This window comes from Parathielavia appendiculata (assembly GCF_033297405.1).
Source record: "Parathielavia appendiculata strain CBS 731.68 unplaced genomic scaffold N657scaffold_1, whole genome shotgun sequence".
NCBI lineage: Eukaryota > Fungi > Ascomycota > Sordariomycetes > Sordariales > Chaetomiaceae > Parathielavia > Parathielavia appendiculata.
In genome coordinates this window covers 656,311-684,239 of record NW_026944220.1, presented here as the reverse complement: position 1 = coordinate 684,239, position 27,929 = coordinate 656,311, and the positions used below count along the sequence as shown (strand labels likewise).

The 27,929-nt window shown below is 56.4% G+C and overlaps 10 protein-coding genes across 10 annotated transcripts; 5 read left to right on the top strand and 5 right to left on the bottom strand.

Annotated features, from left to right (window-relative positions):
- Positions 1-347: 347 nt before the first annotated feature.
- Positions 348-5,036, bottom strand: N657DRAFT_10439 (uncharacterized protein). Its single transcript, XM_062785741.1, has 2 exons — positions 4,085-5,036; positions 348-4,021 (listed from the first exon to the last, which is right to left on the bottom strand). Exons 1-2 carry the CDS (start codon positions 4,886-4,888, stop codon positions 479-481), a joined length of 4,347 nt encoding a protein of 1,448 aa, XP_062652030.1. The 5' UTR covers positions 4,889-5,036; the 3' UTR covers positions 348-478.
- Positions 5,037-5,636: 600 nt separating this feature from the next.
- N657DRAFT_659993 (putative dynamin-related protein) lies at positions 5,637-8,704 on the bottom strand. The gene is made up of 4 exons (XM_062795028.1): positions 8,256-8,704; positions 7,795-8,178; positions 6,129-7,733; positions 5,637-6,057 (listed from the first exon to the last, which is right to left on the bottom strand). The coding sequence occupies exons 1-4, from the start codon at positions 8,352-8,354 to the stop codon at positions 5,758-5,760; spliced, it is 2,388 nt and encodes a 795-aa protein (XP_062652029.1). The 5' UTR covers positions 8,355-8,704; the 3' UTR covers positions 5,637-5,757.
- Positions 8,705-9,167: 463 nt separating this feature from the next.
- N657DRAFT_561943 (uncharacterized protein) lies at positions 9,168-9,655 on the top strand (the record flags this gene model as incomplete). The annotated part of the gene is made up of 4 exons (XM_062788096.1): positions 9,168-9,217; positions 9,279-9,324; positions 9,378-9,487; positions 9,544-9,655. 4 exons carry the CDS (start codon positions 9,168-9,170, stop codon positions 9,653-9,655), a joined length of 318 nt encoding a protein of 105 aa, XP_062652028.1.
- Positions 9,656-10,508: 853 nt separating this feature from the next.
- Positions 10,509-12,685, bottom strand: N657DRAFT_10091 (MFS general substrate transporter). The gene is made up of 8 exons (XM_062785722.1): positions 12,382-12,685; positions 12,131-12,285; positions 11,979-12,063; positions 11,394-11,893; positions 11,082-11,321; positions 10,986-11,028; positions 10,825-10,925; positions 10,509-10,768 (listed from the first exon to the last, which is right to left on the bottom strand). The coding sequence occupies exons 1-8, from the start codon at positions 12,570-12,572 to the stop codon at positions 10,596-10,598; spliced, it is 1,488 nt and encodes a 495-aa protein (XP_062652027.1). The 5' UTR covers positions 12,573-12,685; the 3' UTR covers positions 10,509-10,595.
- Positions 12,686-14,059: 1,374 nt separating this feature from the next.
- N657DRAFT_695224 (uncharacterized protein) lies at positions 14,060-17,232 on the top strand (the record flags this gene model as incomplete). Its single annotated transcript, XM_062797311.1, has 2 exons — positions 14,060-14,147; positions 14,223-17,232. The coding sequence occupies 2 exons, from the start codon at positions 14,060-14,062 to the stop codon at positions 16,736-16,738; spliced, it is 2,604 nt and encodes an 867-aa protein (XP_062652026.1). The 3' UTR covers positions 16,739-17,232.
- Positions 17,233-17,343: 111 nt separating this feature from the next.
- On the bottom strand, positions 17,344-17,738 carry N657DRAFT_676067 (ubiquitin-like protein; the record flags this gene model as incomplete). Its single annotated transcript, XM_062795869.1, has 2 exons — positions 17,344-17,403; positions 17,490-17,738. The coding sequence occupies 2 exons, from the start codon at positions 17,736-17,738 to the stop codon at positions 17,344-17,346; spliced, it is 309 nt and encodes a 102-aa protein (XP_062652025.1).
- A 1,080-nt stretch (positions 17,739-18,818) lies between these two features.
- Positions 18,819-19,386, top strand: N657DRAFT_607424 (DUF1903-domain-containing protein; the record flags this gene model as incomplete). The annotated part of the gene is made up of 3 exons (XM_062790244.1): positions 18,819-18,944; positions 19,019-19,031; positions 19,100-19,386. 3 exons carry the CDS (start codon positions 18,819-18,821, stop codon positions 19,273-19,275), a joined length of 315 nt encoding a protein of 104 aa, XP_062652024.1. The 3' UTR covers positions 19,276-19,386.
- Positions 19,387-19,620: 234 nt separating this feature from the next.
- N657DRAFT_638684 (uncharacterized protein) lies at positions 19,621-23,561 on the top strand. Its single transcript, XM_062791643.1, has 7 exons — positions 19,621-19,934; positions 20,000-20,054; positions 20,103-22,142; positions 22,200-22,485; positions 22,549-22,658; positions 22,722-23,016; positions 23,077-23,561. The coding sequence occupies exons 1-7, from the start codon at positions 19,920-19,922 to the stop codon at positions 23,105-23,107; spliced, it is 2,832 nt and encodes a 943-aa protein (XP_062652023.1). The 5' UTR covers positions 19,621-19,919; the 3' UTR covers positions 23,108-23,561.
- Positions 23,562-23,925: 364 nt separating this feature from the next.
- N657DRAFT_638682 (FMN-dependent alpha-hydroxy acid dehydrogenase) lies at positions 23,926-25,697 on the top strand. The gene is made up of 3 exons (XM_062791642.1): positions 23,926-23,997; positions 24,057-24,386; positions 24,500-25,697. Exons 2-3 carry the CDS (start codon positions 24,059-24,061, stop codon positions 25,501-25,503), a joined length of 1,332 nt encoding a protein of 443 aa, XP_062652022.1. The 5' UTR covers positions 23,926-23,997; positions 24,057-24,058; the 3' UTR covers positions 25,504-25,697.
- Positions 25,698-25,924: 227 nt separating this feature from the next.
- Positions 25,925-27,929, bottom strand: N657DRAFT_563161 (uncharacterized protein; the record flags this gene model as incomplete). The annotated part of the gene is made up of 3 exons (XM_062788192.1): positions 25,925-26,062; positions 26,121-27,784; positions 27,851-27,929. The coding sequence occupies 3 exons, from the start codon at positions 27,927-27,929 to the stop codon at positions 25,925-25,927; spliced, it is 1,881 nt and encodes a 626-aa protein (XP_062652021.1).

Sequence of the window (27,929 nt, the reverse complement as noted above, 5' to 3'; positions counted from 1 at the left end):
CTCACGAGTCACGGCCGACCGAGCCGACCAGAAGACCACTTGCCACGCAGTGAGAATTTCCCCTTGTTGTGCGTGGTTGCTGGACCACTTCGTATCACAGTAAGCAACCAAGGCTGGCGTCGTTCGTCCGCCAAGCTTCGGGGATCAGCGGGAGTGGCGCTGCACCCAGAGCCAAGACTGCCTCATGCGAGAGCCGCAAGCCACCGCGGATGTTGATGTTACGCCTCAAGATGGAAATGAAACATGTCAAGCCTTGCTGAGCCATTCCTTGAATAAGACCTGGTACATGAATTATTCTTCCAGTCCAGGCCTAACATTAGACGCAACGACCCGACTGACCCAGTTCGTTTGCTATACATTTCGGTACAGGTAAATATAGATACAAACAACTCTCAAGCGTCCCCATCCGACGTATCCCTCCGCCCAGCCACGCACAAACCATCAGATAGTTCCATCGTACCGTCGAGACAAGACCCTTTCAAGCGGCCGGAAAGCGGGGGTCATACTCTTCATAGTAGGCCGGATTAGCCCGTCGGCCAGCCGGCCAACCGTCTTGCCCCACGCCGTCTCGGAACCCATCGTGATTCAGACCCGACCGGGAGACAGGGGCATACACCGAGTCAAGAGCAGAAGAATTCGGACCTGCATCATGTCGTATCCTGCGATCCTCATATCTATACCGTGCCGGATCCGGCTCATGCCGCCGCACCGGCCGGCGGATGTAATACTCCCCGCTTTCATCAATGACATGCACTATCTCGTATGCCTCGACGGGCGCCTGCCGCGGCTGTGGCATCCACATGTCGTCGCCGTGGTAGTATCTCCGGTCCGTTGCTTCCCGCGGCGGTGGTACTGTGCTGCGGTGGCCTCGGTCCCCGGGCCACCCTCGGCCGAAACGCTCATCCTCCTCACGTTGCGATAATGGATCGATGAAGCCAGCATGCGCCCATTGGGGCCAATCCATATCCTCACGCCTCGCGACTACCTCTGGCCTAGAATGATACACGGGCTCGACATGCCGCTCCCCTGGGCTCCTCCTGCCTCTGCTTGCCGGAATAGGAGGAGACCACGCTCGACCCTCTCTGTCGCCAGGCCGACTGTATGTGTGGGAACCGGACCCGAATACCGTAGAATCGCGTGTGACGGTGTGTGCTGCCGCATCTTGCGCACTTTGCTGGTCCCCTGAGTCGGGAAAATGCCTCTGGTCGGGGTAGGACTCCAACGCTGCCATAATGTTAGGCTCTTGTCCACCATTGGCGAATGGGGCCATCGAGTCCTTCCCGATTTGGTGCGGCACCTGAATGCTGGGAAGTTCGGATGCTCGGCCCTGCGTGACGACTGCTGTCTCGTGCCGCTCTGGTCTGGTAAGTGACGGGCGCATGGATGGAGTGCGTGGCTGACTTGGAGCAAGCATAGCGCTACCGCTCGTCTCTTCGGGCTTCCTCCCATCGTCCGCCTTGAACTGCTTTCCGGACCTGGTCGTACCCTCCGCGCCCTGCGGTTTGCCACCTCTATTTCTACCAGCCTCGTTCTTGCCATGGAAGCCATTTTGCATGCGGTGCGGTTGAGCACTTTGAGGCGAGTGCCTGACTTTATCACTATGCGCTTGACGGTCGTTTTCTGAAGGCAGTCCCGGCGTTGCGCTCTGAGGTGATTGACTCGCAGCACGGGAGTCGGTGCGAAAGCCGAACTCTGAGGGTCCCGAGTGGCCAGCGTGACAAACGCTCGTCTGAGGTCCTTCCCGAGCATTCGCTGCCTTGTGATAAATCCTTTCGGCCGGGCCTTGTTCATATTGATGCACTCGGTGAATTGTGTAGGGTTGCTCAGTGGGAGGCGCCGTAAATGCAGCTGGGAAAGCGGCCAACAGCAGGGCTTTCTGGAGCTCATTGGCCGACGAAGCGAGACTTGGAAGAAGTACAAGATCGGGCACCAGAACCATATCAACTACCCAGTCTAGGGACGTCTGCGCCGGTTGCGTCCTCTGCATTCGTTCGATGTGCTTGGACTGGAAGTGGGTTGCCAGCTGTGGTAGTGAGAAGTCCTTCCTACCCTGCTCCACGGACGCCGCGTTCCCGAGGCCCAGGCGGCAGGCCTTGCAAACCAGCCCGTTGACGTTCCGGACGGGACGCATTTCCTTATTGTTAGATAAGCCGTCGATGAACATGGATAGTGGCGGCGTTTCGTAGAATCTAGACCTAAATCTCTTCACCATGTGATGAATCGTCGTGAAGACCCTGACGCATCCGGGAAGGTCCCGTATGTCGCCCAACACCCGCCAGATCTCGCGTGAATTGCGGGCAATATCCTCGACCTTGGTTCGATAGAGATCCGGATAGGTCGGAGGCTGGGATGGGCCAAAGGGGACCCCGGCATTGTTCGCAGGATACGGCCCATGCGGATAATCGTTACGAACGCCTGGAGGAGGCACAAAAGTTGGCGCTACGTCTGCGGCCGGGGCAGGATACGCCATTGTTGGAGGTCGGTAAGCGGGAAAGGGGGCGGGCGGAGTGGCGTAGGAAGGCCGGTGCTCATAAACGGTCTGCGGTGCGAACGGGAGAGCTCCGAGTTGCGGTTGGTAAGGATGCAGCAATGGCAGCGGCAGCGGCTGCTGGTAGTGGTCACTGTACGTTAATGGAGTGTACCCGGATCCCATGGGCGGCGGATAAGTGGGCGGCAGCGGCGGGGGCACTGGTCCCGCAGGAGGTGGATAGCTGCAGTTGGAAGCCAGAGGCGCACCTCCGTTGGCGTGGAACCCGCTCGGCGCGTGCGGGTTAAAGGGGGCCTTTGCAGGTCGGGCTGTTGCGCTGAAGGGCGGTTGCTCTGGCCATTCAGCCCTCCAATGTACGACAATGCTCCCGAGGCTGAAAGCACTTGTGTGCTTTGCCGCATAATGCTGGATGACGCCCTCGAAGCCAAATGGCTTGAAGTTCCCCTCGCAACCGCTGCAGTAGAAGAGTTCCTTCCGTAGAGGCTCAGTGTGAGGCTTGATTTTGGTGTCAAAGATCCACTTCATGTTCTCCAGGGTTAGCTTTTGAGTGTAGGGCCCTTCAGGGGGGTCGATCGGAACAGCCTTGCGGGCCACCCTTGCAGCAGCGGCATCCTTCGCGACTTCGGCATAAAACCGCTCTCGGACATAGAGGAGCGAGTCCACTGCGAAGCGTGAGCAGTTCTCTATCGTGACCTTCTTGCCTTTTTCCCAACCATCTCTGACAACTTCATCTGCATAGCCAGCAATTTTGGCGCGAAGGGGAGCTTGTACCTCCTCCCAATCCTTGTCGAGACGGCCACGGGCCTCCTTCTCGACAGTCAGAGTTGTCTTCAGTTGCTGTTGGTTTCTGAGTTCCGGTTTGACGCTGGACTTGACATCGCGTTCACTCTGCGGAACCTTCTCTGCTTCGGCTCGCTGCGCCAATAACCGCGGCTTGAGACGCTCCCATGCGTCATCATCCAGTCGGGCGCCGATCTGAGTAGCGGCTTGAAAGGCAGGAAGGAGGATGAGGACCTCGGGCGTCAGTGGGGGTTCCAGCAGCAGAGCGCGCCGCTCAATCTCGGCCTTTCTAGCCGCCTTTAGCTCCGCAGCCTCCTCTGCAGTCCGCTCATGACGCCCTTGGGCGGGAAACGGGGTGGTAGAGGGATTTGTTGATGGTTTTCGAGGCAGAGAAACTGAGACATTTCTCTCATAACCCGGATATAGCAGTGAGCGCATTCTCACAACACCGCCAGATGACTCCCACTTTTCCCACTTCGAAGCTTCATGGAGCAGGCCGCTGCCTCGACCGGGGAGGCCCTTGAGCCACTCGCCCACCGTCCCTTGGCCCATGTCCCTGACCTGGGTAAACTCCTCCTGCAGGGCTTCCACATCTGTCTTTGAAAATAGCTTGGTTACCTGTACGTCCGGCCGCAGCTGACCGTGCTCGAGCGCGGTAGCCGAGAAAACATGGCGATCTGATGTGACGAAGACGAACGGGAGCGCCGGTATGATGGCAGAGGGTATAGATGGCGAGATTTGTACATCGAGCTCCTACCGAGGGGTTAGTCGGCCTCGTCGCTATCCCCCATGCCATCGCTAGGGCGGTATACGTACCTTGTCAGATGTCTTGAGAAGGCAAGCAGCGCACAACCGATGGCCAAAAGCCCAAATGACTCTCACGCCCTCAGTTCCTGGACCGGGATGATGGGGGTCAAAAGACGAAGCCCAGCTCCGTGTATGGCGTCTGCCACATTCCTTGCACCGGGGAGAGCATGCCAATTGCCACATCTCAAGCTCGGTTTTTGATCGGAGAGGGGCAGGCATTTGTGGCCAAAAGAGCCGCCGCGAGACTTGCCAGATGGCGTTGGGTGCCATGGGCACGACGGCGCCGGGAGTGGGAGTGCCAGAAGGAGCATCGCCTCCGCGAAACGGGGAAGCAGGGTCAAGGTAGAGGTTGAACAACCTGTTGACAATCAACAAATTGCCCAACGACTTGGGCGGACAGAAGGTGAAGATATGGTGCCATATTTCCCGAGGCAAGAGAGACTTGTCTAGGCTCAGGGAACTGCCCAACGTTGACGTTGACTGAGCGCCTGGTTGTGCGTGTGCCTCGGCCAGCCTGATCTTCTTGAGACCGCGAACTGGCTGAGAACCCGCGACCCCAGACTCGTCATGTTCTGCGCTACCATCAGGCGACTTGCGCTTCCTCCTTCCCGGAGCGATCGCTTCATTCGCTGCTGCAAAGCCATCGACATGTGCGTCATTTGTGGTGGTCCGGTTGCCGACTGCGACCTGTGACGCTGCCAGACTGCTGCCGAGGCCTTGCTCCGTCTTGGATGCATGACTTCCCCTGAGCACGGCAGCCTGTGCCTCTGCCTCTCCATCCTCGGTGCCGCCCAGACTGGCACCAGAGGCCATCGCAAAGAGACGCACCTGCTAACGGCGCCTGAATGGGAAAACAGGAGAGGAGAAGTAAGAAAGATGCTGCATCAGCCTACTGGAAAGGCAGTGGCTGGTCTGCACAGAACAACGAGGCGGAGTAAATAACACTTGTCAAGAGAGAGGAAACTGTGTGGTAACAACGGCTTAGTATGCGGGCGTTGTCCGTCAAGAGGCCTCCTATCCTGAACCCCATACATTGAGAGAGTATAGGAGCGCAACAAGAGTCTGATGGCTGTTTAGGCCCAGAGCCCGAGACTGCGAAAGGAGGGTTGATCAGCTTGCTTTGTGCTGTCGGCGATGTAGCATCTTGATGAGTGGAGAGTGTGGCTCGACCAAGCGCTTGATGATTATCCAGGCTAGATGAAGCTCTGCAATTCGCCAAAGCAAGCTGAGGAATATGATACAGCCACGCACCGCGTGATTGCGTGCAGCTGATGGCGAGGGGCGATGGAAAGCGTTGAAGGAATGCAGTTGGAGTCGATACAGATGTCCCAAGTTATTTCAGCTGGTGGAGTCTCCGCCTGGACAGATTAGGTAAGGGAAGCTTGGCACGGCGTGTTCATGATTCCTTCCCAATGCGGGAGCCATACAAATTCCATCTTATTATAAGGCACTGGCTCAGTAATGATGCTTTCATGATGTTATACAAGGTTGGCTCCCACGACCCCACGAGTCGTCTGCCGTCTGATCGTAATACACTGGAATCCGGCCACCCAGACACCGCCAGCAAACCGTTCCGCCTATCTCCGCTCATCTTCAAAAGCGAGTTACATTTACAGGACATCAGCTTCAAAAGAGAAATAAGGCCAGTGCACCGCTCCGAGTTTGCAAACAACCATCTCCGCTTATACAACTTCGCCAATGATCTTGGCCGCCTCGCGGTACGTCAGGAGCAGCTTCTCGCACTTTTCGCGCTCCTTCTTGACCGCATCATCCTCGTAAAGGAGCTCCTCGAAGAGAGATTCCTTGTACAGCTCGCTGACGAGCCGGTTCTGGACCACATCCTTGCAGTGGTTGACCAGCAAATGCATGATAGCCTTAGGCACTTGGTCCGCGATGCTCTCCCGGACGATGTTGAAGTAGGAACTGATCAAGGCCCGGATCAGCTCCGTCTCCATAGCTTCGCGGTCAGTCATGGCAGGCTCCTATGGGGCAGGGCTGTCAGTCCCAGATTCAAAATTCAAGTTAGCAGCAGCACTGTGTAACATTAACTTACCAATGAGTCGCTTCCCTTGGAAGTGAAATCCAGGCTATCATCAGCCCGGATAGGCAGCATCGGCGACCGCAATGGCTTCTCCTCCGGCCGCCTGATGCTCTGGCTGAAAGTCGGCTCTACCGACTGGCTCACGTGGCGACCGATGTTTGCGTTCGGAAGTGGACCCCCCGGCACGATGGCACCGTCTTTGCCGAAGAAGTAGTTCAGGAACGAATCCTTGGCGTGGCCCAAAGATTGCCCGTTAAATTGGGAGGGAGACGAGGACCTAGGGCCATTGAGCGCGGCAGCAATGCCCCCAGAAGCTGTGTCACGCACGGCCGGCGAGAGACTGCGCGCACCTTTCCCAGGGGCTTTCCGCACAGCAATCGTGTCTGTCTTGTCGGCGGCGGCAACGTCCTCGTCTTCATCGGCTGGAGTGTCTGTGCCGTTGACGCCGAGCTCTTTCATCCGCCTCCGCTCTCGCCGCTCCCGCTCCTCCTGAATCAGACGCTTCCTTTCCCGCTCCTGCTTGTTGGAAACGACATGGCTCATGGCAGCAGCGGCACCGAGGAAGTTGGGGTGGTTCGTATTTATGTAGGCCCGCTGGATCGATATGAGTGACTCGACGTATGCCGATGCGGGGCCAAGACGCTCTCGAAGGAGATCCGAGACCACCTCGATGAGCTTTGCTTGCAGCCTGGGAAACCGCGAGAGCTCGGTGGAGCCGCAGGTATGGCAAATCTTGATCAGTTCCTCGTACACCAACTCGACGCATCGTTGACTTGGAACCTCGAGAAGTTTGATCTGGGGCTTTACTAGCAGATCGAAAGCCATCTCGGGCACAAACAGACTGGGCCGCGGGCCTGTAGAGTTGCGGATAGCGGTTCGGATATCAAGGGCAGATAGGTTCGAGGTAGGGTCAATCGACTCCAGCGAGCTTCCAAAGACCGAGTTGAAGATGTAGTAAATGCGTGCGCCGCCGCAGAGTTCTTTTGTCGAGATTTCGGTCGAGGTGCCGTCAATCGACGAGATGAAGGACGTGGCGAAGCGCGTCATGAGCTGTAGGATGAGCGATCCGCGATGCTCCTTGCCGCTGAAATGCATATCGCCATAGCTGGCGAGTTCCTGTTGGGTCTGGCCCATGAGGGTATTCAACCGAGCCTTGATATCCGGGAGGCGGTCCCGGATATGGGCCATCAGCGTGGTGTTGAGCGTCTTGGCCAGAAACTGCGTCCCGCAGCGTGTCGCAATGTTCCTGTAAGCCGGATGATGCTTGAAAAACTCGGCCTCAGACTTGAGGGCGTCCTCCATGGGCTTGTTTCCTTGGATATCTTGCTGTGACCTGTTCACCACTCCGATCCAACCCAGTTTCAGAGGGTACACGCGCCCGGATAAGATATCGAGCGCGTTCGTCCCGTGGTCCATCAGGTCGACTTTGGTGAGCACGCCAATCGTCCTGCGCCCCAGCGGATCGACGTGCCGGGCGAGCTTCAGGGCTTCCGAGTTCACAATATCGACATTCGCTGGCGATACGGCCAGGATTATACTGTTTGGTTTGGCGATGTACTCGGATATCAGGTTCCGTGTTTGCTTTTCAATGTCTGTTGGCTGGTCCCCAATGGGCACCTGCAGTACGCTGTCAGACCAGGAGATTACCAGAGAACAAGCGACGGGTTACGGTGCTGACCTTGGTGAGACCCGGCAAGTCGACCAGGGTAAGGTTCAGAACGTGTGGGGAGAAGATTTTGAGGTTGATGGGCTGACGGTTAATCCCCTTGTTGGTTCCTGCGACTCTCGCCGTCTCGTTCTCAATCTCCCGCTTCACGTCGCCGAAATCGTTGAACCGTCGGTTGGGGATATGATGAAACTCAGCCCACTCGTTCCGAGGGGCCTGAGTAAGGTTTCGGTAGCCGACGTTGACTTCATCTTCGGCGTCATCGCTGGGGACATTGATAAGCTGCAGGATGAGGGGCCTACGAGTGACAATGCCGCTGCCACGAGGGAGGAAATCTCGGCCGACAATGTTCTCGAGAACCGACGACTTGCCCGCGGATTGAGACCCAACAACGACCTGGCAAGCGCAAACACGGTCAGCAAAGAACGCTCGGAATTAGCTAAGGCACGGGAGCCGGCGGCCGAGTGCCATACAATTTGCGGGAGATCCAGCGAGTCATTGCCAATGGTATTGAAGACGAGATCCTGCAACTTGTTGACCGTCCCCAGCAAGTCGTCGCCAAGCGCAGCCATAGCAGCGTCGTGCAATGCGCGATGGACTGTTTCAAGTGACGTCGACGGCAGGGGCACAGATGCGCCGGCGACTGGGTGTGGTGGGGGGCTTCTCGAGCAAAGAGAGCAACAATCAGGTATGTACTGCGGATGGTTGGCGCTGGCTGGTTAGTAACCGAGCTAGAGCAATGGGAGCGCGAAGTAGAGCGAGGGTCGTCCCGTAAACGAGCAGTCGACGGCGGACGGGCGGTCTTTTACAGAGACTGGTAGCGGTGCGGCGCGTCCCGGTTGGGTGAGGTGGATGACAGACAATAGCAGCTCGACAAAACTTGATGTTTCTAGATCAAACTGGGGCGACTCGGCCTTGGCCGTTATGGAGTCGCAGATGCACGGACGACTGGCTTCTTCAGTCAATTTTATGCACAGATCACATCAATGGCGCTAGCCCAGAACAGCGAAGTGTACCATAACGAAAGGAAACTTACGAAAAATGCCATATTGAAGCTGCTTACTATTCATACGTACGGAGGTACTTACAAGCCACAGGACGCACATCCAGCGCGGCAACACTCGGAGCTGGTCGATCCCCCTGATCATACGCCTACATTTGACTCGGCCGGGACCCCGATACATTTACGCAATTCTCCGTACTGGCCAGTAATTATCCAGCGACGTCAACGCTCGTTTCATTCTTTCAACCTGCTCACAGCTCAGTCAGCTCAGTCGATTCCGTTTTTCCGTTCCGTCTCACTGCAAGGGAGCGGCAGCAGTTTGACCATACAGACGAACAGTATCCACGTATTACCCAAAAACAATATCTCAGCCGCTTATACCATGAGTACGTTCGGGAGCCCCGGGCCGTTACCGTCCTCGAAACCCGTCCCGTAAGTCCGATGGTCCCCGGTGCCTCTTCCAGCAGCTTTTTGTTGACCGTGCACTCTCAAGACCTCAGAGGGGAAGCTTTCCCCTAGATCATGATGGCAAGTGCACAGTCCTCCACAGCTGATCGAGCGACGTTGTTGCTCATACCCGGGCTCAGGAGAGTGCAAGAATATTATGATGTCGTACTTAAGCTGCATCAAAAAAGTCAAAGGCGTGAACGAAGGCGAGTGTCGGATGCTAGCCAAATCGTACCTGGCTTGCCGGATGGACCGGTGAGTGTAACTGGTTATTTCTCATGCTTTACCCATACTGACCACTGCATCATCAGCAACCTCATGGCAAGAGACGATTTCAAGAACCTGGGGTTTAACGATAAGACGCCAGCAAAACAAGGCGATGGCGGCGGCGGGACAGGAGTCAAAGGAGAGCTCCGTTGGTGATTTGATTGGCTTTGCAAGCGCCTGGGCTCGTCGGAGAGTTAAGGCTCGAGGCTCCAACTTAATGGCGCAGCTTCTTGCTGGACCTCAACATCACGCTCACATCGAGCCACATTTACCCCTTACACCAAAACAGCAACTGGAGTTCCACTTCGTTCGGAGCAGATTGGGCTATACCCCAGGCGTCGATATAAAGTCCGGCACTAGGAGCCTGGCCACGGTCTGGTCGTCGCCGGTCCCAATGGACGAGATCCCACGCAGTCTTCCAAGTCAGCTGCAGACCTCCCAGCCCCGCGGCTAGGAAGCCACACCGAGTCATGTCTCAAGGCGCCACATGAGAAGCAGGCACAAAATCAACTTGTTTCCTCGCAGTGTGATATCAAACAGCTCCTTGAATGGCCTCAAGGCCGCAGCAAGCAACACTATTTTATTTCCCATCGCAGTAAACACGTTTCGAAAATCCCGTCCGTTCTGAGCATACCTCTGCGTATGGCATGCTTCGCCCTGGCTATCGTCGCTAAATCATGGTAGAATATCATACCCGCTCTGGGCAATCTCTAGCCATTAACGGTTGAAGTCTCACTTCCAATTTCCCTTCGTTTGCGCAAGGCTCGACCTGGACTGTGTCCGCCACAAGGAGGTGTCGTATGACCTGAACCTGCCCACTTCGACGGGGAGCTTGCAGGATAGCAAGTGTCCTCAAAGTATGTCCTCCAGCCACGCCGATGCTTCGAGCCCGAAGAATCGGCATAGGTACAGGAGCACGCATCCTCAGCTATCAAGCGGTGGCCTTAACTACACAAGAGCGTGTTGGACACTCCTCGTGAATCTGGGACGGTGATGATATCGCCAACCCATCAGGCTGGTGAGTGTTCCCCTGCCATGATTTCATCAACGGATTTGATTCGTTGACAACACGGCTTTGCAGTCGCTCTGCTGTACTTCAAACCTTCCTGATCACGGCCATGCCATGTAGATAGGCTCGGAGTCGTCCAGACGGTCGTGTTGCGGCTGGAATGGGGCCTGCGCCGCACACGTTGTTATCCTCCGTTATTGTCTTGTCATCCAAACCCAGCAGCTCCAGCTGCTGCAGTTTCCAGCTTCTCAGAAGCCATACTAGCAACCTAGTTAAAGACCAGTCGTGTGATACAAGGACAGAACGGGGGTCATACAGGACATGAATGCGGCAATATACATGGTTCCTGTAAAGGCCTGGACGTTGAGGTATGCGCCTGCCCCTGACGTTTTCAGACGCAGGGCAATCACCTCAGCGCTGACTTGAAGGTTAGCAAGCAGGGGACGTAGAGAAGAGCGGGACAGTCGGATAACGTACAATGTCGCCGGCAAGACCAAAACAAGCCAGTATATGGACAGCGCTGTGATGACATGGTCAGTACGCTTGACCATTCGCTAGGCTGGAGATCCATACCAGAAGGCAACAGCTGTAAGCCTACCACTTCGGCCCCGACCGGCGCAACACAGGGCCAAATGATGCCCGCGAACCCGCCAAAGAGAGCGTATACGATGAGACCTGGGAAATGAGCACCGGTGAATGTCCATAGAAAGTAGGCTGCCAAGCCAGCAATGAGGGTGCCGATGGCGGCGACGTTGATGCGCCCGAACCGGTCACTAGCCAGGCCAATGAGGGGTCTTCCAATGCCTTGCGACACTGAGACGCGCAGATGATTAGCAGGAGATACCCAGCGGTTGATCTTGGTACTGACATGTGTTGGGGGCTTACAGTTGAAAATGGCTGCCGCAAGTGATCCCTGGCTCGCCGAAAAGCCTACCGACTGAGCGTAATCGGTAAGGGAAAAGACAACAATGACATAACCCAGGAGACTGAAGAATCCCCAGCCAATAAACAGCCAAACCTGGAGATGCTTGAAGAGGTCCTTGTGGAAGGGTATATGGACAGTCCCGACAGCCTTATTGCGGTCGCGCAATATTAGACTGCAGGCCCCATTCACCACGAAGGCCAAGATGGCCAAAATCCGAAAGGCCCACGCTAGACCGAGGTTGGAGATCATGGCATTGGTGGCTAGCGAGTAAGTGAGGCCGCCGAAGCCAGAGCCGCATGTGGCGACCGAGTTTGCGAACGAGCGGCGCTTGTTGAACCATTGGGAAACCACGCCGACGCTGGATGTGAAGCAGAAGCCCAGTCCTAGGCCGAAGCACAAGCCCTGACTGAGCAAGAGATGCCAGATGTGGGTAGAGAACGAAGCCCCGATAAATGAGACACTGTACAATGGAGGTAACAGTTAACATCCGCATGTCACACACGCCAACTAAAGTACCGGCATGCCGGTATTTCTTAGAAACTTACGCTTCAAAGACAACACCAATTCGCAAACTGAAGGCCGTCCCAAACCGACCAATGCACCAGGTAGCAAAGGGAGATACCAATAGAGCTGTCCAAATAACAGTCAGTTAAAGCAGATGGCCGGGCGGGCCGAAGGAGGTGTTGGGCGGACATACCTATTGATATGGACAAACCGCCCACAAAGGCAAATCCAAGCGGGGAAGACCCCTCGATTGTGCCAGACCGCAAGTAGTAGGCCAGGAAGACGGCATATGACGAGTTCAAACCCCATGTGTGCGCATTGATGAGCAGGACTGAAAAGACGACCACCCTGCCCCATATGTCAGCCCAGACGCAGAAAATATTCGTCGATAGCAGGGGCGGATGAGACTGCGCCTGTGGCAGGTTGTATGGGTATTATACTAACCAGCCATAACCCCCTTCCTTGAACTCCGTATTGTCGTGAGTATTCGTCTCTCCCGGGCTTTCCTCCGACCCAGTGCTCTTCTCATCAGGCCGAAGGACAGGGGCGTCCTCTTTAGGGACGACCAACACGGACGGTGCTGATTCAGGGGCTGACAGCCAGGGCCGATTAAGGGCCGCTGTCTGGAGGGACATCGACACGCCTTTGCTGATATGGTGCCAGCGGAGATGGACTGGAGTTGGAATGGTGAACAGATGACACCTTGGAGCTCGCCCCAGTCAAGGTTGATGCAGTCTTGCCTGTAACGGAGCCTGATTAAGACGCTGGGAAGATAAAGTCCACGGGACGGGCGAAGCCAGTATCATAAAGACCTTGGTCCAAAATACACCACCGCCAGAGAGTCGCAGACACTGACTCATGAATGACATTTCCATCGAGGGAAACGCTAAACAGCTCGGAGATATTTTGTGTCGGGCTCGCGATTCCGAGGGAGCACACCCTGCTTCTCCCCACCCAAAGAAGCTCCAATGTCGCCTCAGCTTGGGTTAGCGGGAGCCGCCGATGCAGCGGCATCCACACACGGAAGTGGCGCTAAGACCGGGGGCCATCGTCTCGGTTCCTGTTCTTGAAGCTGACTGCCTGAGAATCAGGTGTCGTCCACAGGAGCCGGCATGTTGAATAGGGATATGGCAAGTCTATCGCTGTAGAGCGTTAAAGAATAGATGCCAACCGTCCGGAGGTTCTGCATCCCCATTCCCGAAGCTGGCTTGCTTCGACGTACCGAAGGATGCTGTCAGTGCCCGGGACCGGCCCGGGCTCGGAAATAACTACGGGCAAGACGCAAGCGCGCCCTGTGAACCAGATTTTCTGCATGGTGGCTGCGGGTGGACCTCAGCTGGCTGGTGCTGGGTGCGGGGAACGAGGACCGGCATGTGTTGAATCTCGCTCATCGGACCAAGCTTCTGGAACTGCTTGAAGTGCCTTGGGCCAAATCGAGAATGTGTTGTCGGATTACGGGTGTGGGCTACATAGAAAACACAATGTTGGGAATTGAGAGCCTAATAGTGCAATTGACACACTACGTTTGTGAAGAAGTTGAAGACTGCAAGTTGCCGTCAATCAAAGGCATGCAGAGCACCCATGTTACCGCGTGGTTAGACGGGAGCTATCCGTAGGGCAACCAGGGGCAGGAATGGAAGCATGAGGAATGGAAGTCAGGTTGTAAGGTACCTTTTAACACGTGCGGAGTGCGACCGCCTTCCCATTCAAACGTTGATTGAGCCGAGCCGGTTCGTCGCTGTGGGAACCCATGTTTGTCCCGCTGCGTGGACCAATCACAGCCGGAAAATCAGGAACAAGCAAGGTGAGTGCGTCTGGCACTCATTCACACCTCTGGATGAACTCCCGGCCTCTAACTTGTTGACTCACCTTCCCTCTTTTTCCTCCCCGTTCTGTTGCACAATGCTGCTGCCCCCGGCCCTTCCTAGCAACGTCGTTGAGCACTGAAGCCCTCCGAAGTAAACATTCCAGGACGTTGCATAGATTGACCAGCGGTCGAGTCGGTGCTCGGCTAGCGGGCAGCTATCCTCTCACCGTCCTTCTAGCCTCGACCCGGGTCACGACAACGCTCCAGACAACTAGCACAGTTACCTGCCCGTCGAGAGCTGCTCAAGAAGGAGCCATGTTCGCCCGCAGCGGGTCCAAGGAGCGTAGCTCCACGAGGAAGCCCACACCTCCTTCTCCGTCCTACATGTCAAACGAGCAATTTGGTAAGCACACTCCTTTGAGCGATCCAGATTTGATGGACCGGGCGGGTGCTAACTCACAATCTCCCCGTCTTTCAGCCGCCTATCTTGCAGACCTCCGAAAGAACCGCATGAACAGGCCTGCAGGCGCTCGTCCCCTGCCTGCTCCGAAACAGGATGGTCTCGGCTTGTCTACCAGTGGCCAGTCGTCCGTCGGAGCCCCGTCACCTTCGATATCACCCTTACCCCAGCACCGCTCCCACCATCGCACGCAATTCGATACCGGCAGCGTGGCTCCATCTGCCACGCGCCCATCAATTGCGCCCAGTGTCTCGTCAAGACCCTCAACCACGACAAGAGGAAAAGATTATTACCCCGATCAGCCCGTTGAACCGTTGAAACCTTCTGAGGTTGTACCCAGCGCAACATACATCGAGCGTGGCCAGCGGTGGATGGAAAAGGAGGAGGCTTTCTCTCTACGCCGAGCGATGGAAGATATGAATCTCAAGGAGCGGGCTCAACAGGGCAATGATGGGGCCGACGAGAGCGAAGAGGGCAAGCGGCTTTACGATGCCGCCCTCAACGAGGCCGCTGAGCTGGTCTGGCAGCACCAGAATCCCGGAAAGCTGCCTCGGCCAGGTGCCCCCTACCGATACAGACCGCATCTGCGAAAGAACAGTTACGCGCACGCCCGCACCGCTAGCGTCGGTAGATATGGAAGCGACGTCGCGCCAACTGGACTTGCCCGAGACCCTCATTCGCGCTCGGTATCCGGTAGCTCGACCGAGGGGGACAGCCCGGGATCGGCTGGCGGTCGTCCCTCCTTTGCCTCCTCTCGCCAGTCGCCTGGCAATGAGTCAGGCGTGGCGTGGGGCCGAACTGCTGACGCTCCTGCTCGTAACTCGAAACCGTACGGCGACATTCCTGGCAGCTCCCGCCCGCTCCCCGGAGTGCGTTCCAGAAGTAGGCAAAAGAGGAACATGAGCGGCGACGTTCAAAAGCACTTCTCGGGTGATCAGATCTGGGAAGAGCCGGACAATGAGGTTCCGGCCCAGCCCCAAGGTTCGGCGCCCGAAGACGCCGTCAACCCGCTGCGGCCAAAGCCAAAGGAACCCCTGAACCGCGTTCAATCCGCTCCCAAGCCGCCCGCTGGAACGAAGCCGACCACTGCTCCTCATTCGCCCGGAAATCTGGTCTCCAAGTACGAAATATATCGGAACCCGCCGAGCCAGTCTCGAAACCCACAGTACACCACCAACGCTCCGGTCACGGCTTCACCTGTGCAAAAGTACGATGCGCCTCGAAAACACGGCGTAGAGATTCGCAGCGAGGACATTAGACAAGCCACAAGCATGAAGTTGAAAGACCGCAGCCCGAAGCTCCCCACCCCGTCTGCTGTCAGCGATAGTCCTGGTCGACCTATCGTAAGCTTTAATAAAGATTGGAAGCCCCCAGAGGAGGCTACTGACGACAAGTCAGAAGAGTCGAGAGCCGGGCGACGGGCCGTCAACCACCCAGCATGCCTCGTCCCAGGAGGGCTCCGCCGCCAACAGCCGCAGCAGCAGGCCCAGGCGATCCCTGCTATCTCTGTTACGGATGATCTTACGGCCTCGCCAGCCCCGTCATCCTCGCCGACACGTCGCCCACAACCCCCGCCGCCAGGTATTCAAGTAAATGGGCCGTCGATCCCTGTGATTGCGGTATCCGACTCTTCTTCACCTTCCCCTCCAACCATTGTAGTTGAGCCTGATGGAGCAGACAAAAGCCCCAGCATACCCGTGATTGTGACACCTGACGATAGCACCAGAAGCACGGGCGCTGCCTCTCGTCGTCCCCTCCCAACTCCCCAAGTCGGAGGCCCTAAGGTCCGGCAGGCGATACGGCCTCGCGGACATTCGTCGCCCGCACCAAAGCCAGTCGGAATTCGAGCCACCGCCTGCTGCCACGAGTGCGGAGACAGCATCGAGGGTCGCTTTATATCGCTGGCTGGCACCTCGGAGCGGTTCCACCCGCAATGCTTCACCTGCTACGCCTGCGGCACCTCCCTGGAGGCGCTCGAGATCTCTCCCGAGCCTGACGAGCACCGCGCGGCCCGCCTCGACCGCATTGCCCGCCGCGCCAGAGGCGAAGTGCTTACTGAAGAACCGGGCCAGACGATGGCCGAGGACGGCGACGAGCGCCTGCGCTTCTTCTGCCATCTCGACTGGCACGAGCTGTTCGCCCCGCGCTGCAAGCACTGCAAGACGCCCATCATGGGCGAGCACGTGGTGGCGCTAGGCGCCCACTGGCACTTTGGGCATTTTTTCTGCGCCGAGTGCGGCGACCCGTTCGAGAAGGGCATGACGCATATCGAAAAGGACGGCTATGCGTGGTGCGTGTCCTGCCAGACGAAGCGCACCGAGCGGAGGGCGCCCAAGTGTCGCAAGTGCAGGACGGCTGTTATTGGGCAGTACATCCGTGCCTTGGGCGGTGAGTGGCATGACGAGTGTTTTCGGTGTGCTACCTGCAACGGCGGGTTTGATGACGGGCAGATTTTCCCAGTCGAAGGTCGGGGGGCGCCAGGAGAGACGGTGGTGCTGTGTAGGAAGTGCAGGGAAAAGGAGCTGAAGGCATGAGGATTATGCATTATTAATGGGGCCGCTACGCGTGGGCGTTGATTTGATCTTATTTCGGTTCGAGTCTTCTCGGTTAGATGATCTACAGCGGAGACTGGAGTTTTCATGGCTCTGCGTAGTTCTTGGCTTGATAGATCCAGCATATGAAATTCATTTACCGTGCAGCTTTCCACAGACACACAGCTTTGTGGTCTCCTTTCGGTGGGAGTGAATGGTTGAGAGTTGGCGAGCGGATCGCCTTACCTTCACGAAGTAGGCTCCTGAATAGGCAGCAGCACGTTTGAAGCGCAGGAGCAAAGCTTGGTCTCAAGTGACCATATGATGATGTCGAGGAATTAATAGCATTTAACTCCCGACCGGCAAACGAAGATTCCTCCAGTGTGCCAGATACCTGCGCCAAAAGATGCGCCAACCAATTCAGGTGGGAACCCAGCGACAAAATCTCGATGCACTGGTTCGATCATGCCTCGTTGGTATGACCCCCCCAACGATGTCGTAGTGTTGCAAAACCGGTGATACCCATTCGCCATGCCCCAAGCCAAACGTTTCGTGGTAGTGAGCCCACCGCTCCTTACTCCCCGCCTTTCAACCTTCAAACCGGTCGCCTAACAGCCACCGACCTGCTCTTGGTGGACTTCGAGCGTATCGCCGTCCTGCATCTCCAACTGTTCAGACACAATCGTAGGTCAGCAGCCGGCTCCCCGCGACCTTACGTAACAATTTGATCCAAATCTGAACTGTAGTGACTCACCGTGTCCGGGGTATCTGTCGGCTGGACGCGCTGGCCCTCAAAGAGGAACCGGACCGAGGCGAGCGTCTTGCCCTGGCGCTCGCAAAAGGCCGTCATGAGCTTCTCTAGTTTCGTGCTGCGCTTGATCTTGAAGAAGACCTCGTTGTTGTTGTCGGTAACCTTGATGTTCAAGTGCTCGCTCGCCTGCGGGGCCCCGCCCATCTCGGGCCCGGGCTGCACGGGGCTGCCGTTTTCGGCGTTGTCGGCCATCGTGGATGTGTCGGTTGCGAAGGACGGTTTCCCAAAAGTGATGGGTTGTAGGGAGCTTTGTGACTTGTTCTGGAATTTAGCGTGTTTCCGTCAGTTTCGAGAAATCGAGAAACGAGGACTGGTTTGCGGCGCAAGGAAGTTTAGCGGGATGGAAGGAGCCCGGCGAAGGAAAACGTTGGGAAGAAGGGGCGGAGGCAGATGCGCTTGACAGGAGCTTACCCCAGTAATAACTGGGCTATGGTTCAAACTGCCAACGGCTTTACTGCCCTTTGTTCGTGGAAGAGAAGAGACCGCCAGAAGAGTTGCTGGGGTGGCTCTATAAATGTGATCTGTCACCTATTTAGAAGGGTTCTGTCTTCCAAATTGACGTTGGTGGTTGATGAAGGTGGGATGGTCTGCTGTGGCGGGGAATAGCGGGCCTTGTTGGTGGGGTTACTTCACTGCAGTGGGTGCTTTCTTGGGTCCCCAGAAGTCAATGGCCTTTCCCTGCAATTTATGTAGGTAGAGTAAGGTACCTCACACGAGGCATCAAGGACTGTGTCGGTGTTTCCAGAGTAACAATACCACTACACTCTATGGTACTGATGCATTTACAAAATCCACGGCTTCGGTTCAGTCGCAAACAAACCAGACACTTACAGTCACGCCCGAGGTCACTGTCTCCCCTCTGAGTCCTCCAGGTACCTGTACCTGTCTAAGCAAAGCGTCTGGGTCCACGGTCAGTCTCATCCTCATATGGCTACAGCCTCTGGAGGAGAGTGAAAACTCCATCAAATGGATACAAAAGTGAGGTCGCCGGCATCACTTCTTTATTCGTGCAGTAATTGGAAAGGGCTCTTCGAGAAGGACCTAGTCGTCGGCGAAGAAGATCGGCACAGCTGCACTGGTACAGAGACCTTACGTAACCTTCTTACATAGTAGCGTGGCAGCAAGGACTTTGATATCACTGTGCTGGCTCTCAAGTCTCAAAATTCACCCAGCAACACAACGGAATGTAGCACCACAGCTTATTAGCCTGCCTCAGCCTGAGACCCATTCCAGCATCCTGCGTCCATTGCTCTGAGAACTGCAGTTGACACGATGGTCTGTGATGAAATAATCCCAGGACACCGAGACTACAATCCTGACCCGAAGACTGACCGCCTTACTTTCTTTCAGGGCCTTGAGCAAGATCTTCAGACCAATCCTCCATGCCATCCACGAGCGGTTCGTCCAGTCACTACCTGGTGCCTCCCATTGCGATGACAGCCTTGCTGATACGTCCGGCATTGTTTCTTCAGTGTGCGATTCAAGGTACCGTTCCTGGGCTTTCCCTTGGTTGTCTCATTTCGGTGCACCTGCTCAACTCACATCCTCTCTAGACTGCTTGACAAGAAATGGATACAACGAAGGCAAATGTGCCAGGTTTGTCGATGCTCTTTACGAATGTTGCCAAGCCTTCTATGAAAGGAACGGCAACGATGCGGCAACCGTGAGCTGTCCAAAGGCAAACCTGCTGCGGGTGAAGATGGAGCAAAGGAAGAAGGGCATCCAGTGACGGAAATTCAAATGTATCACTCAACCGTATATGTCCACCTGAATGACCCCGAGAGGCGTCAGGTAACTGGAAGGGATGGTGCCGGATTTCTCTAGGCTATCATTGAGCGCGCGAGAGGTCGCATGGACCTGAACAAGCAATGAAGAGCTTGTTCCGAGACTCTAATATGAATGCCATGGACATTGTTGAGAGAAAGAAAAGAGATCAAAAAAATTGGTTTTGTCAGTGATTTTTCAAAGCCTTTGGGTGGAGCAATCTGGGCCCCTGTCAAAGCATTGGCCCGTGCTTAAACTGCCCAACAAGGCATGGAGCTTTCGGATTGCATTTGCGAGTCCCGATTGCTCGCCAGCGACAGCCCAACCTTTGAGCCGCAATCAACGCGACCGCGTCTCCAGTGGAAGCGCAACCTTGAATTGAAGCCGTCACACTGAAAGAAGGTCTCCAGAATTCCAGGGGACCAACAACAGGCCCACCCTTTTTCAAATCGTCTCGCAGCATGCGATAATCTGGGCGAGCAGTAACGATCTCCGAAGCTCCATAGGGCCTCGTCCGAGACGCATCGGGACAACCACTGACGACTTGGGACAATCGACAACAACCATTTTGGCGCATACTTTGCCTGGCGACTTTCTGAGCCCATAAACATGGCGCCGGCATTTGTTAGTTCACTTTTACGGTTTCGCGTGCCCCTCGCAATCAATCTTTGCTGACATTGCTCTCCAAGGGCTACCCAGCGTCAGAGGAGAGCTCCCGGTCTGGCGCCCAGAGTCCGGCTCAAGGTCAGTCACCGCTTCGAAGCCGCATCATGTTACTAACATTGCCTTCAGGGCCCCTGAATGACAAAATGGCCGACCTCGAGACTACATATCACGAGAGCACCATCCGAGCGGGCGAGGAGGTCGACTATTTCGCTGCTCAACTCGACCGTTACAACACTGAATTGACGGGGTCGGCGGCAGACAAGCGCGCTCACGTCTTCAAACTTGTCGACTCTTACTACACCTATTCGCGCAAGAGGGCTGACCGGTTGCGTGAGCGCGAGCCATCTGCCCGGAGAGGGAGTTGGCAACGGGCTGCTTCTGCCGACATGGACATCGACGAAGCCGATCATGTCAACGATGCCGTCTCGGCTGAGGAGATACGCCGTGTAGAAGAGGAGGCGCAGACTTGGGATCTTTTACGGCGGATTTTACCTCTGCGGTACCGCGACCAGACCGCATCCCAGCTAAGAACCACGAACGATGCCTCGACTAGGACGCGTAGGCAGTGGTGGGACGACTTCTTAGTCTCAGATTCGGCGGCACGGGAGAGGAAGATTGTCTTGGAGTGGCTTCAGAGCAGCGCGAGTCATAGGCCGCCCATTGACGAGGTCGTGAGTGAATTGCAACAGAATGCCGAGCGCGGCGATATCCTTGCGCACGGTTGGCTCCACACGCGACATAAGATCAAGCTACAGAAGAGCGTCAACGGTTATCAAGGTGTTTTGGAACCTCACGACGCCGCGGCCGCTCAGTCGCATCTCGGCTCCAACACTCTGATTACTCAACTGGATCCCGACGCCGTCACCCGCCAGTCCCGCAAATTGGAACCTCATGACGAGTTCTTCGAGCGTGCTATCTGGCTCGGATGCTTCGAAATGCTTCGGCGCGGTTGCTCCATGTCTGAGATCAGAGAGTGGTGTTCAGAGAGAACGGAGCTCTGGCGGGCGGCATCAATCACGCCGCTGCCCTTGTCCAATCCCGAGGACGAGGAACAGCCAGAGTTTGAGCCAAGCGCTCTGGTGCTATGGAGGCGCATGTGCTTCGCCGCTGCCCGTGACGGCGGCACGGGAGAGTACGACCGGGCCGTCTACGGCTTGCTAGCGGGCGACATCGCCAGTGTGGAGAAAGTGTGCAAGTCCTGGGACGACTTCCTCTTTGCTCATTACAACGCTCTTCTCAGGACGCAGTTCGATTCGTATCTCGTCAAGCATGGCGGCGACAGTGCGACCAGAGCCGCCGAGCAATTTCCCTCGTTCAACGCCGTTCTGCATCACAGCGATCCGATGACGGTTAGCAAGCGTCTCATTGCTTCCTTGGAGACGGACTCGAGGACCAGGAAAGAGGCGATGCGGACCGCAAAGACGCTGCAAGGCGCCATCATCTCCAACGAACTGGATCGGCATTTGTTCCAACAAGGGCTCGTGCTGTCCCGGCACGCGAACCAAAAGCAAAATTCAAAGCTGATCCCCGAAATCTCCTCCCATCTGGTGGAGAACGTCAACCAAGACAGGTACTTCGACCTGGCAGACCACGACGGCCTTAGGATACTGGCGCACGTCCTCATCATCATCTTCACCCTCGACCGTCTAAGCGGTTTCACAAAGGATAGGAGTCCACTGCAGGCCCGGCATCAAGTACAAGAGCACATCATCGCAGCGTACATCAGCTACCTCCGGCTTGCCAACCTGGAGGAGATGATTCCGCTGTACTGCTCCAAGCTGTACGGTGCTCGGGTGTACGAAACGCTGAGCAGGAATCTGATTCACATTGTGGACAATGACGCACGGGTACACCAGCTTACCATAATGAGGAAACTGGGGCTTGATCTGGCCCAGTTCGTCAAGGCCCAGCCTCTGATTTACCTTGACGATGTCCAGGACTTGGCTCTCCGCAGCGAGGCAAAGGGCCGATTCAAGATCCTTGAGGATGGACCGGCAACGCTCAAGTATGGCCGGGTTGTCAAACCTGATTTCTTTGGGGAGGATTCGGAGTTCGTTGATCAAGAAGACGACCTGATCATCCGTGCCATGGAATGGCTCATGCTTGTCCCCGGCCTATTCGTCGAGTCATGCACCTACGCGATCCGGATTTACAAGTATTTGCTCAGTACGTCTAGAGCCTTGTTAGAGTGTCGCTCTCTGTTATTATGCTAACCGGGCACAGAGAAGACACGGTTGCGGGCCGCCCGCGCTTTCAGCGATCGGATTTCAGGACGAGAAATTGTTAAGGCCAAGTCGCCCATCCCGGTCGGAGAGACGAGCGAGGATTTGGGTCCCGGGTGGTTCGAGGAGTTTGCCAGTGGCGACTTTCCAGCCGAGTTCCTTGATCGTTGCAAACTGAGCAAGGACAAGCTCATCACGCTCGTCCGGAACCTTTGGGAGCTAGAGTGCCTTGTTCGCGCTCTGGACTCAATGGAGACCCTGTCGTCGGTGGCTGGACTCAGCAGGGAGTATGTCTTCCTCCGCGGTTCCTAACTTGACGACTCCTGGTTGGCTAACATGGCTTGTAACAGGCAAAACACCATGTCCCGAGATATGTTGCAACACACGAGCCAGGAGGTCCGCGCGGCCAAGGCGTGCATGCAGCCAGTATTGAAGAACTGGTTGTTGGTGTCCAACGAAGGTATGATATGGCGTCCTTTACGGCTTTGCATGCCCGTTGTGAAGGCTAACGGCGCAGGGCTAGTCGACAAGGACTTCCAAGAGCTTCGCGCCGCCTACATTCCCGAGACGGTGCTGGCTTATATCAGCTGCCTGCATTTTGCCGGCACGTCCCTCTCGCGGGACAACCTCCTGGAGTGCATGGAGCTTGCGGCGGTGATCGCCGAAAAGGGCTCGGATGTCGCCCAGGAGTTTTTGAGGTGCGGCAGGATGAAGGAGCTTGTCGAGGCGTTTGCGTCGTGCAGCAAGGCGCTGGCGATTTGGACGAGCGATAAGAAGGGGTCGCAGGCTAGTTCGAAAAAGATCAGGGAGATGGGATGGTATGCATGCCTTTCTTACTGGTTGCGATGTTGAGCACATGAACTGACAAGCCTGAATAGGTCCCGAGAGCTGTGGTCCATCAAGCCCTGAACTAGATGCCGTCACAACAACTGGTTGAAGTCCACCTAGCCAAAAACTGGATGGGAAGTATGGTAGAGATGCATGCACATGTCTCAGCGATGCGATCTCCATGAAGAAGAGAATGTGGTGTATGGATGCGGATGCGATGCAGTCAACAGCACGCCAGACGATGGGCAAGCCAAGCTACTAGGTGGTGGCTTGATGGACTTACTATGTGGCTGTTCAGAACAGGGGCACTTTGCGAGCATCCCAGATTGCCACAAACGACGGGTGTTTGATTGGATGGATGCTTTCGACGGAGAGGATCAGAGCTTTTGTCTCTCCACGGCTGCAGCAGAGAGACGGGGATGGAGCATCGAAGGAAGAGGACGATGGATACATTCATCTCGTGCGATAGGCGTTTGACATAGGCAGTGATGAGAACCAGTCCACGTCCAAAGAGACATTCGAGTAAATCCTTCCCTAAGAGTGCCTGAGCCGTTGTCTGACATGATATGCCAGAGCAGCTCAGCTCTGTTTAGGGTGATTCAGTTGGAAGGAACACACGTGTAGCGGAACTGGGTATTGAACAGGGCCCGATAGTGGCCAGAGCCTCAGACCCCTTTTCTCCCTTCGAGCATTCTTTCACCTAGTCAATCCAGCCGGCATCACAATTGTGCCTTCGGGCCAAGTCGATCATTCATTATTCAATTGGCCCAGTCCTCCTCGTCAGTCATGCCTCAAATCTCTGGGTTGATTGCCCCACACTACAGTCACCGACGAGGCCGCTAGTTGATCGCCGAAGTCCATTGGCTTCACATGCGGGGAAGCTCGGGGCCCTGAACGTACCTACAATTACACGAGTCCGAACATACCTGAGTCCGAGCGGTATTATTTAGACTCTTCAGTTGCCGCTGTGTGTAAGTAAACAGTCAAAGAACATGGGCCTCAGTTTACCAGGAAGCTAATGCCCCTCGAGCCATGTCCGGGCCACAGGAGAAAGACGAAAAGGTTAATGGGGAGACGCAGAAGCAGAAGCAGCCCTATGGGCAGTATCAGATCGATATCTACACTCAAGCTCTCATCTCCGGCAAGACGCCTATCGTCACAACCGACCCCAACAAACTGGAGCAGGCGGCCAGGGAGGCCATGAGCCCGCAGGCCTTCAACTACGTCTTTGGCGGCGCCGGCGAACAAGCGACCATGCATGCCAACCGATTGGCCTTTCGCCAGTGGAAGCTGATCCCACGCATGCTCCGCCCAACCATGCCGCGAGATCTCAGCGTCACCCTCTTTGGCAAGACCTACGGCAAGTCGTCCAACCCCCCTTTCCACCCCCCCTCTTTTCCTCACAATACCCAACGTAGTGTGCTCACGTCATTTCTCAGGATTCCCCTCGCTAACAACACAGTCACCACCCAGACACGCCCCTCCTGATGGCCCCGATAGGCGTGCAAGCAGCGTACCACGCAGACGGCGAAAAGGGGGTCGCCATGGCGTGCGCCGCGCTCGGCGTGCCCTTCATCTACAGCACCGCCGCCTGCACGCCGCTCGAGGACGTCGCTTCGGCAGCCGACCTCTCCATCAACCCGGCCGCCGAGTCGGAGCGCGCGGCCTCGACGTCCTCCATCACGATCGCCGCCGCCCCGCGCTGGTTTCAGCTCTATTGGCCGCTCGACGACGCCATCACGGCCTCGCTCCTCAGCCGCGCCCGCGTCGCGGGGTGCGAGGTGCTGGTCGTGACGCTCGACACGTTTACCATGTCCTGGCGCCCGCTGGACCTCGACGCGGGTTACCTGCCGTTCGCCAAGGGCGAGGGCAACGCGCTCGGGTTCAGCGACCCCATTTTCCGGCAGAAATTTGCCGAGCAACACGACGGCGGCGCCGTCGAGGATAACGTCGTCCAGGCGAGCCGGTTCTGGCTGGGCGAGGTCTTCTCGGGCCACGCGCACCGGTGGGAGGACCTGGCGACGCTGCGGCGGCTGTGGGGCGACCGGCCGATTGTGCTCAAGGGCGTGCTGAGCGTGCAGGACGCCGAGATGGCGGTCAAGTACGGCATGGACGGCATCGTTGTGAGCAACCACGGCGGGAGACAGCTCGACGGGGCCGTGCCGAGCTTGGAGATGCTGCCCGAGATTGTGGATGCTGTTGGGGATCGCCTAACGGTGCTGTTTGATTCGGGTGTCCGGACCGGGGGTGATGTTCTGAAGGCTCTCGCGTTGGGCGCCAAAGCGGTGCTGGTCGGGCGGCCCGTCATCTATGGCTTGGGCGTGGCGGGTGGCGAGGGAGCTCGGCATGTGCTCGCCGGGCTGCTGGCCGACGTGGACCAGTCAATGGGGTTGGCCGGCGTGCAGAAGGTGGCCGAGTTGAACCGGATCATGTTGCGGCGGATCAACTACGGCGGTGATGTCAAGTCATGCCTCTGAAAACCAGGCCTGTTACTCCATTCCTCTTCTTGTCTGCTCGGTGCACGTTTGTCTCTTACATGAGATACCAGCTTGCTCAGATGCGGCAAGATTCAATGCTACCCGCTCGAACCATGTTGTTTCTCGAATCCATCGTACTGCAGCCCATAATACACTGAGCCCGTCCTATCCTGAATGCAGCTCAGCTTTGGCCCACAGCCCTCTACCGAATGCCCTACCCATGGCCCATACTTAAGTTGTAAGCGACGGGCCAGCTGGCATTGGGCCAAGTCACAGATTCCCCATCTTGGCCCTCAAAGTCTGTCATCCCATGTGAATCGTCCCAGCATGGCAGGCAACCTTTGAAGGTAAGATGTATGGTTCCTCAGGATGGTCGAGAGCCTTCCATCTCTGGCACGCGAATTGACCTTCTCTCGCCCTCTTAGGCGATATCGATGTTGAGAATTTTGATGTCCTCTACCGGCTTCTCCTTGTATGTCTTGACGTTCTCAATCCTATGGATCACGTCCAGACCCCGCACGGCGCGCCCGAATATGGTGTGCTTGTTGTCGAGCCAGGGCTGAGCCACATGTTAGCATGCCACTCAAGTGAAAACGAGGGGGAGGGGCTAGCCATACCGTTTTTTCCGTCGTGATGAAGAACTGGCTTCCATTCGTGTTGGGCCCAGCGTTGGCCATGCTGACGGTATACGGCTTGTCGTGCTTCAAACTGCTGAATTCGTCTTCAAACTCCCTGCCCCAGATACTCTCGCCTCCTGTGCCATCGCCAAGGGGGTCTCCGCCCTGAATCATAAACTTCCGAATCACGCGGTGGAAGATGGTGTTGTTGTAGTACCCGCGCCTGGAATGCGTCACAAAGTTCTCCACGGCCTTTGGTGCCGCGTCAGGGAACAAGCGGATGTGGATGTCGCCGTAGGTGGTGTGGATGATCGCCGCTGTTCCTGTCTCGGCCTTCTTCTTCTCCTCGGTCTTTTTCTGGCCCAGTACCGTTGGTTTCTCATTCTGGACGTCCCTTGACGACTTTGAGATTTCCTCTTCGTTGGTGAACATGTAGAAGCGGACTTTTCCGATCCCTGTGGCAAACAGTATTGGGTCCCTCGTCTCAGACTCCTGCAGTAAGGGGTTGTTTGATGCGGCCATAGCAACGGTTGTGACACCTTTCTTTAGGGGCTGTCCTTGGTACAGTGCCAGCGCCAACGGTCGGAAGCCTTCTTCGCGCCCATAGACCTTGACCACCTGGTTCGTGTACGTGTTGAGAACCTTGACCCCGAGATAGGAACCGTAAAGGATAAAATGGCCTGATTCGTCAAAGATGACGTTGAACTTGTTGCGGAGCTCGGGCGACTCGATTTCGAGCTCCTGCGCTAGCCGGCGTCCGAATTCCACGGCATCCAGCTTCTGTATTGCGGTTCCAGCCTGCTGCATTTCTTCTATCACCTGAAGCGACTCGTCATAGGTCCGCTGGAGCTGGGCGGAGGCGAAGTCGAAGATACGGATCTTCCGATCAGGGAACGACACAGTCGCAAATCGGCTCCCGTCAGCGGACATTGTCAGAGTTGCCGGCACCGACTTTGCCTTTTTAAATTCAAAGAGACTGGTCGAGCTCTTGTACTTGAAGACGCTGTCGGGCTTCTCGTAGAACCCTCCCGGACGCCAGTATTCGATCATGCCGCCCTCGTCGACGGATATTACGCAATCATGGTGGTCATTGAAGGCCATCAGAGATACAGGGCTTCGGTGCAGTCCAGAGATGGCGTGGATCGGCTTCTGGTTCTCGCCTCGGCCGTCGTAGATGCGAATGCTGGGTTTGGCTTCGCTGTCGGAAACAGCCAAGAGAGGCAGAGAGGAGCCTTTCTTGTGGACCCAGCAGACGCATCTCGGCGCGAAGTCGAGCTGGAGGACGGCCAGGAGGTCAAAGGTTATCACATCGAAAAGCTTAACCGTCTTGTCCACGCCCGCAGTGGCGAAGCTCCGCCCGTCCAGGCTGCAGGACACAGAGCGGATTTCGCCCTGATGTGCCTTGAACTCCTTTACAAACTCGAGCCCCTCAGACACCTTTTTCCAGAACTTGACCACGCCGTCTATCGAGGTAGTGATGAGGAAGTCGGTAAGGGGCGTCATGGCGACGAAGGCGAGCTGCTCCTTGTGCATCAGGGACTTGGAATAGCGAGTCGACTTGGGGAGGGCCGATATGTACAGCTTCTCGTAGGGTAGGACGCGCCGCTTCTTCTTGGGGGCTGCTGAGGGCAGCTGTGGGCCCATATCGTCGTCCGAGGAGCTGTCTGCCATGTCGAGCTGTCAGTTTCTTGCTGCGAGAAGAGTGCGGTGCAAAGAAGCTCCCCACGTACCGGAGCCATCATCGCCAGTGAAGTCGGCATGGCTTCGCTTGTTCGACTTGACGTCGTCGTCGGTGCTGGTCTCGGGCAT

Coding starts and splice junctions, on each gene's coding strand:
- N657DRAFT_10439 (XM_062785741.1), bottom strand. CDS start 4,888: ATGGCCTCTGGTGCCAGTCTGGGCGGCACCGAGGATGGAGAGGCAGAG. Junction 4,022..4,084: donor TTCTCAAGACATCTGACAAG/GTACGTATACCG, acceptor ACCCCTCGGTAG/GAGCTCGATGTACAAATCTC.
- N657DRAFT_659993 (XM_062795028.1), bottom strand. CDS start 8,354: ATGGCTGCGCTTGGCGACGACTTGCTGGGGACGGTCAACAAGTTGCAG. Junction 7,734..7,794: donor ACTTGCCGGGTCTCACCAAG/GTCAGCACCGTA, acceptor AGCGTACTGCAG/GTGCCCATTGGGGACCAGCC. Junction 6,058..6,128: donor CCAAGGGAAGCGACTCATTG/GTAAGTTAATGT, acceptor CCTGCCCCATAG/GAGCCTGCCATGACTGACCG.
- N657DRAFT_10091 (XM_062785722.1), bottom strand. CDS start 12,572: ATGTCCCTCCAGACAGCGGCCCTTAATCGGCCCTGGCTGTCAGCCCCT. Junction 11,322..11,393: donor TGCGGCAGCCATTTTCAACT/GTAAGCCCCCAA, acceptor TGCGCGTCTCAG/TGTCGCAAGGCATTGGAAGA. Junction 11,029..11,081: donor CTTACAGCTGTTGCCTTCTG/GTATGGATCTCC, acceptor ATGTCATCACAG/CGCTGTCCATATACTGGCTT.
- N657DRAFT_638684 (XM_062791643.1), top strand. Junction 22,143..22,199: donor GATTTACAAGTATTTGCTCA/GTACGTCTAGAG, acceptor AACCGGGCACAG/AGAAGACACGGTTGCGGGCC. Junction 22,659..22,721: donor GTTGTTGGTGTCCAACGAAG/GTATGATATGGC, acceptor GCGCAGGGCTAG/TCGACAAGGACTTCCAAGAG.
- N657DRAFT_638682 (XM_062791642.1), top strand. CDS start 24,059: ATGTCCGGGCCACAGGAGAAAGACGAAAAGGTTAATGGGGAGACGCAG. Junction 24,387..24,499: donor CCTCTTTGGCAAGACCTACG/GCAAGTCGTCCA, acceptor GTCACCACCCAG/ACACGCCCCTCCTGATGGCC.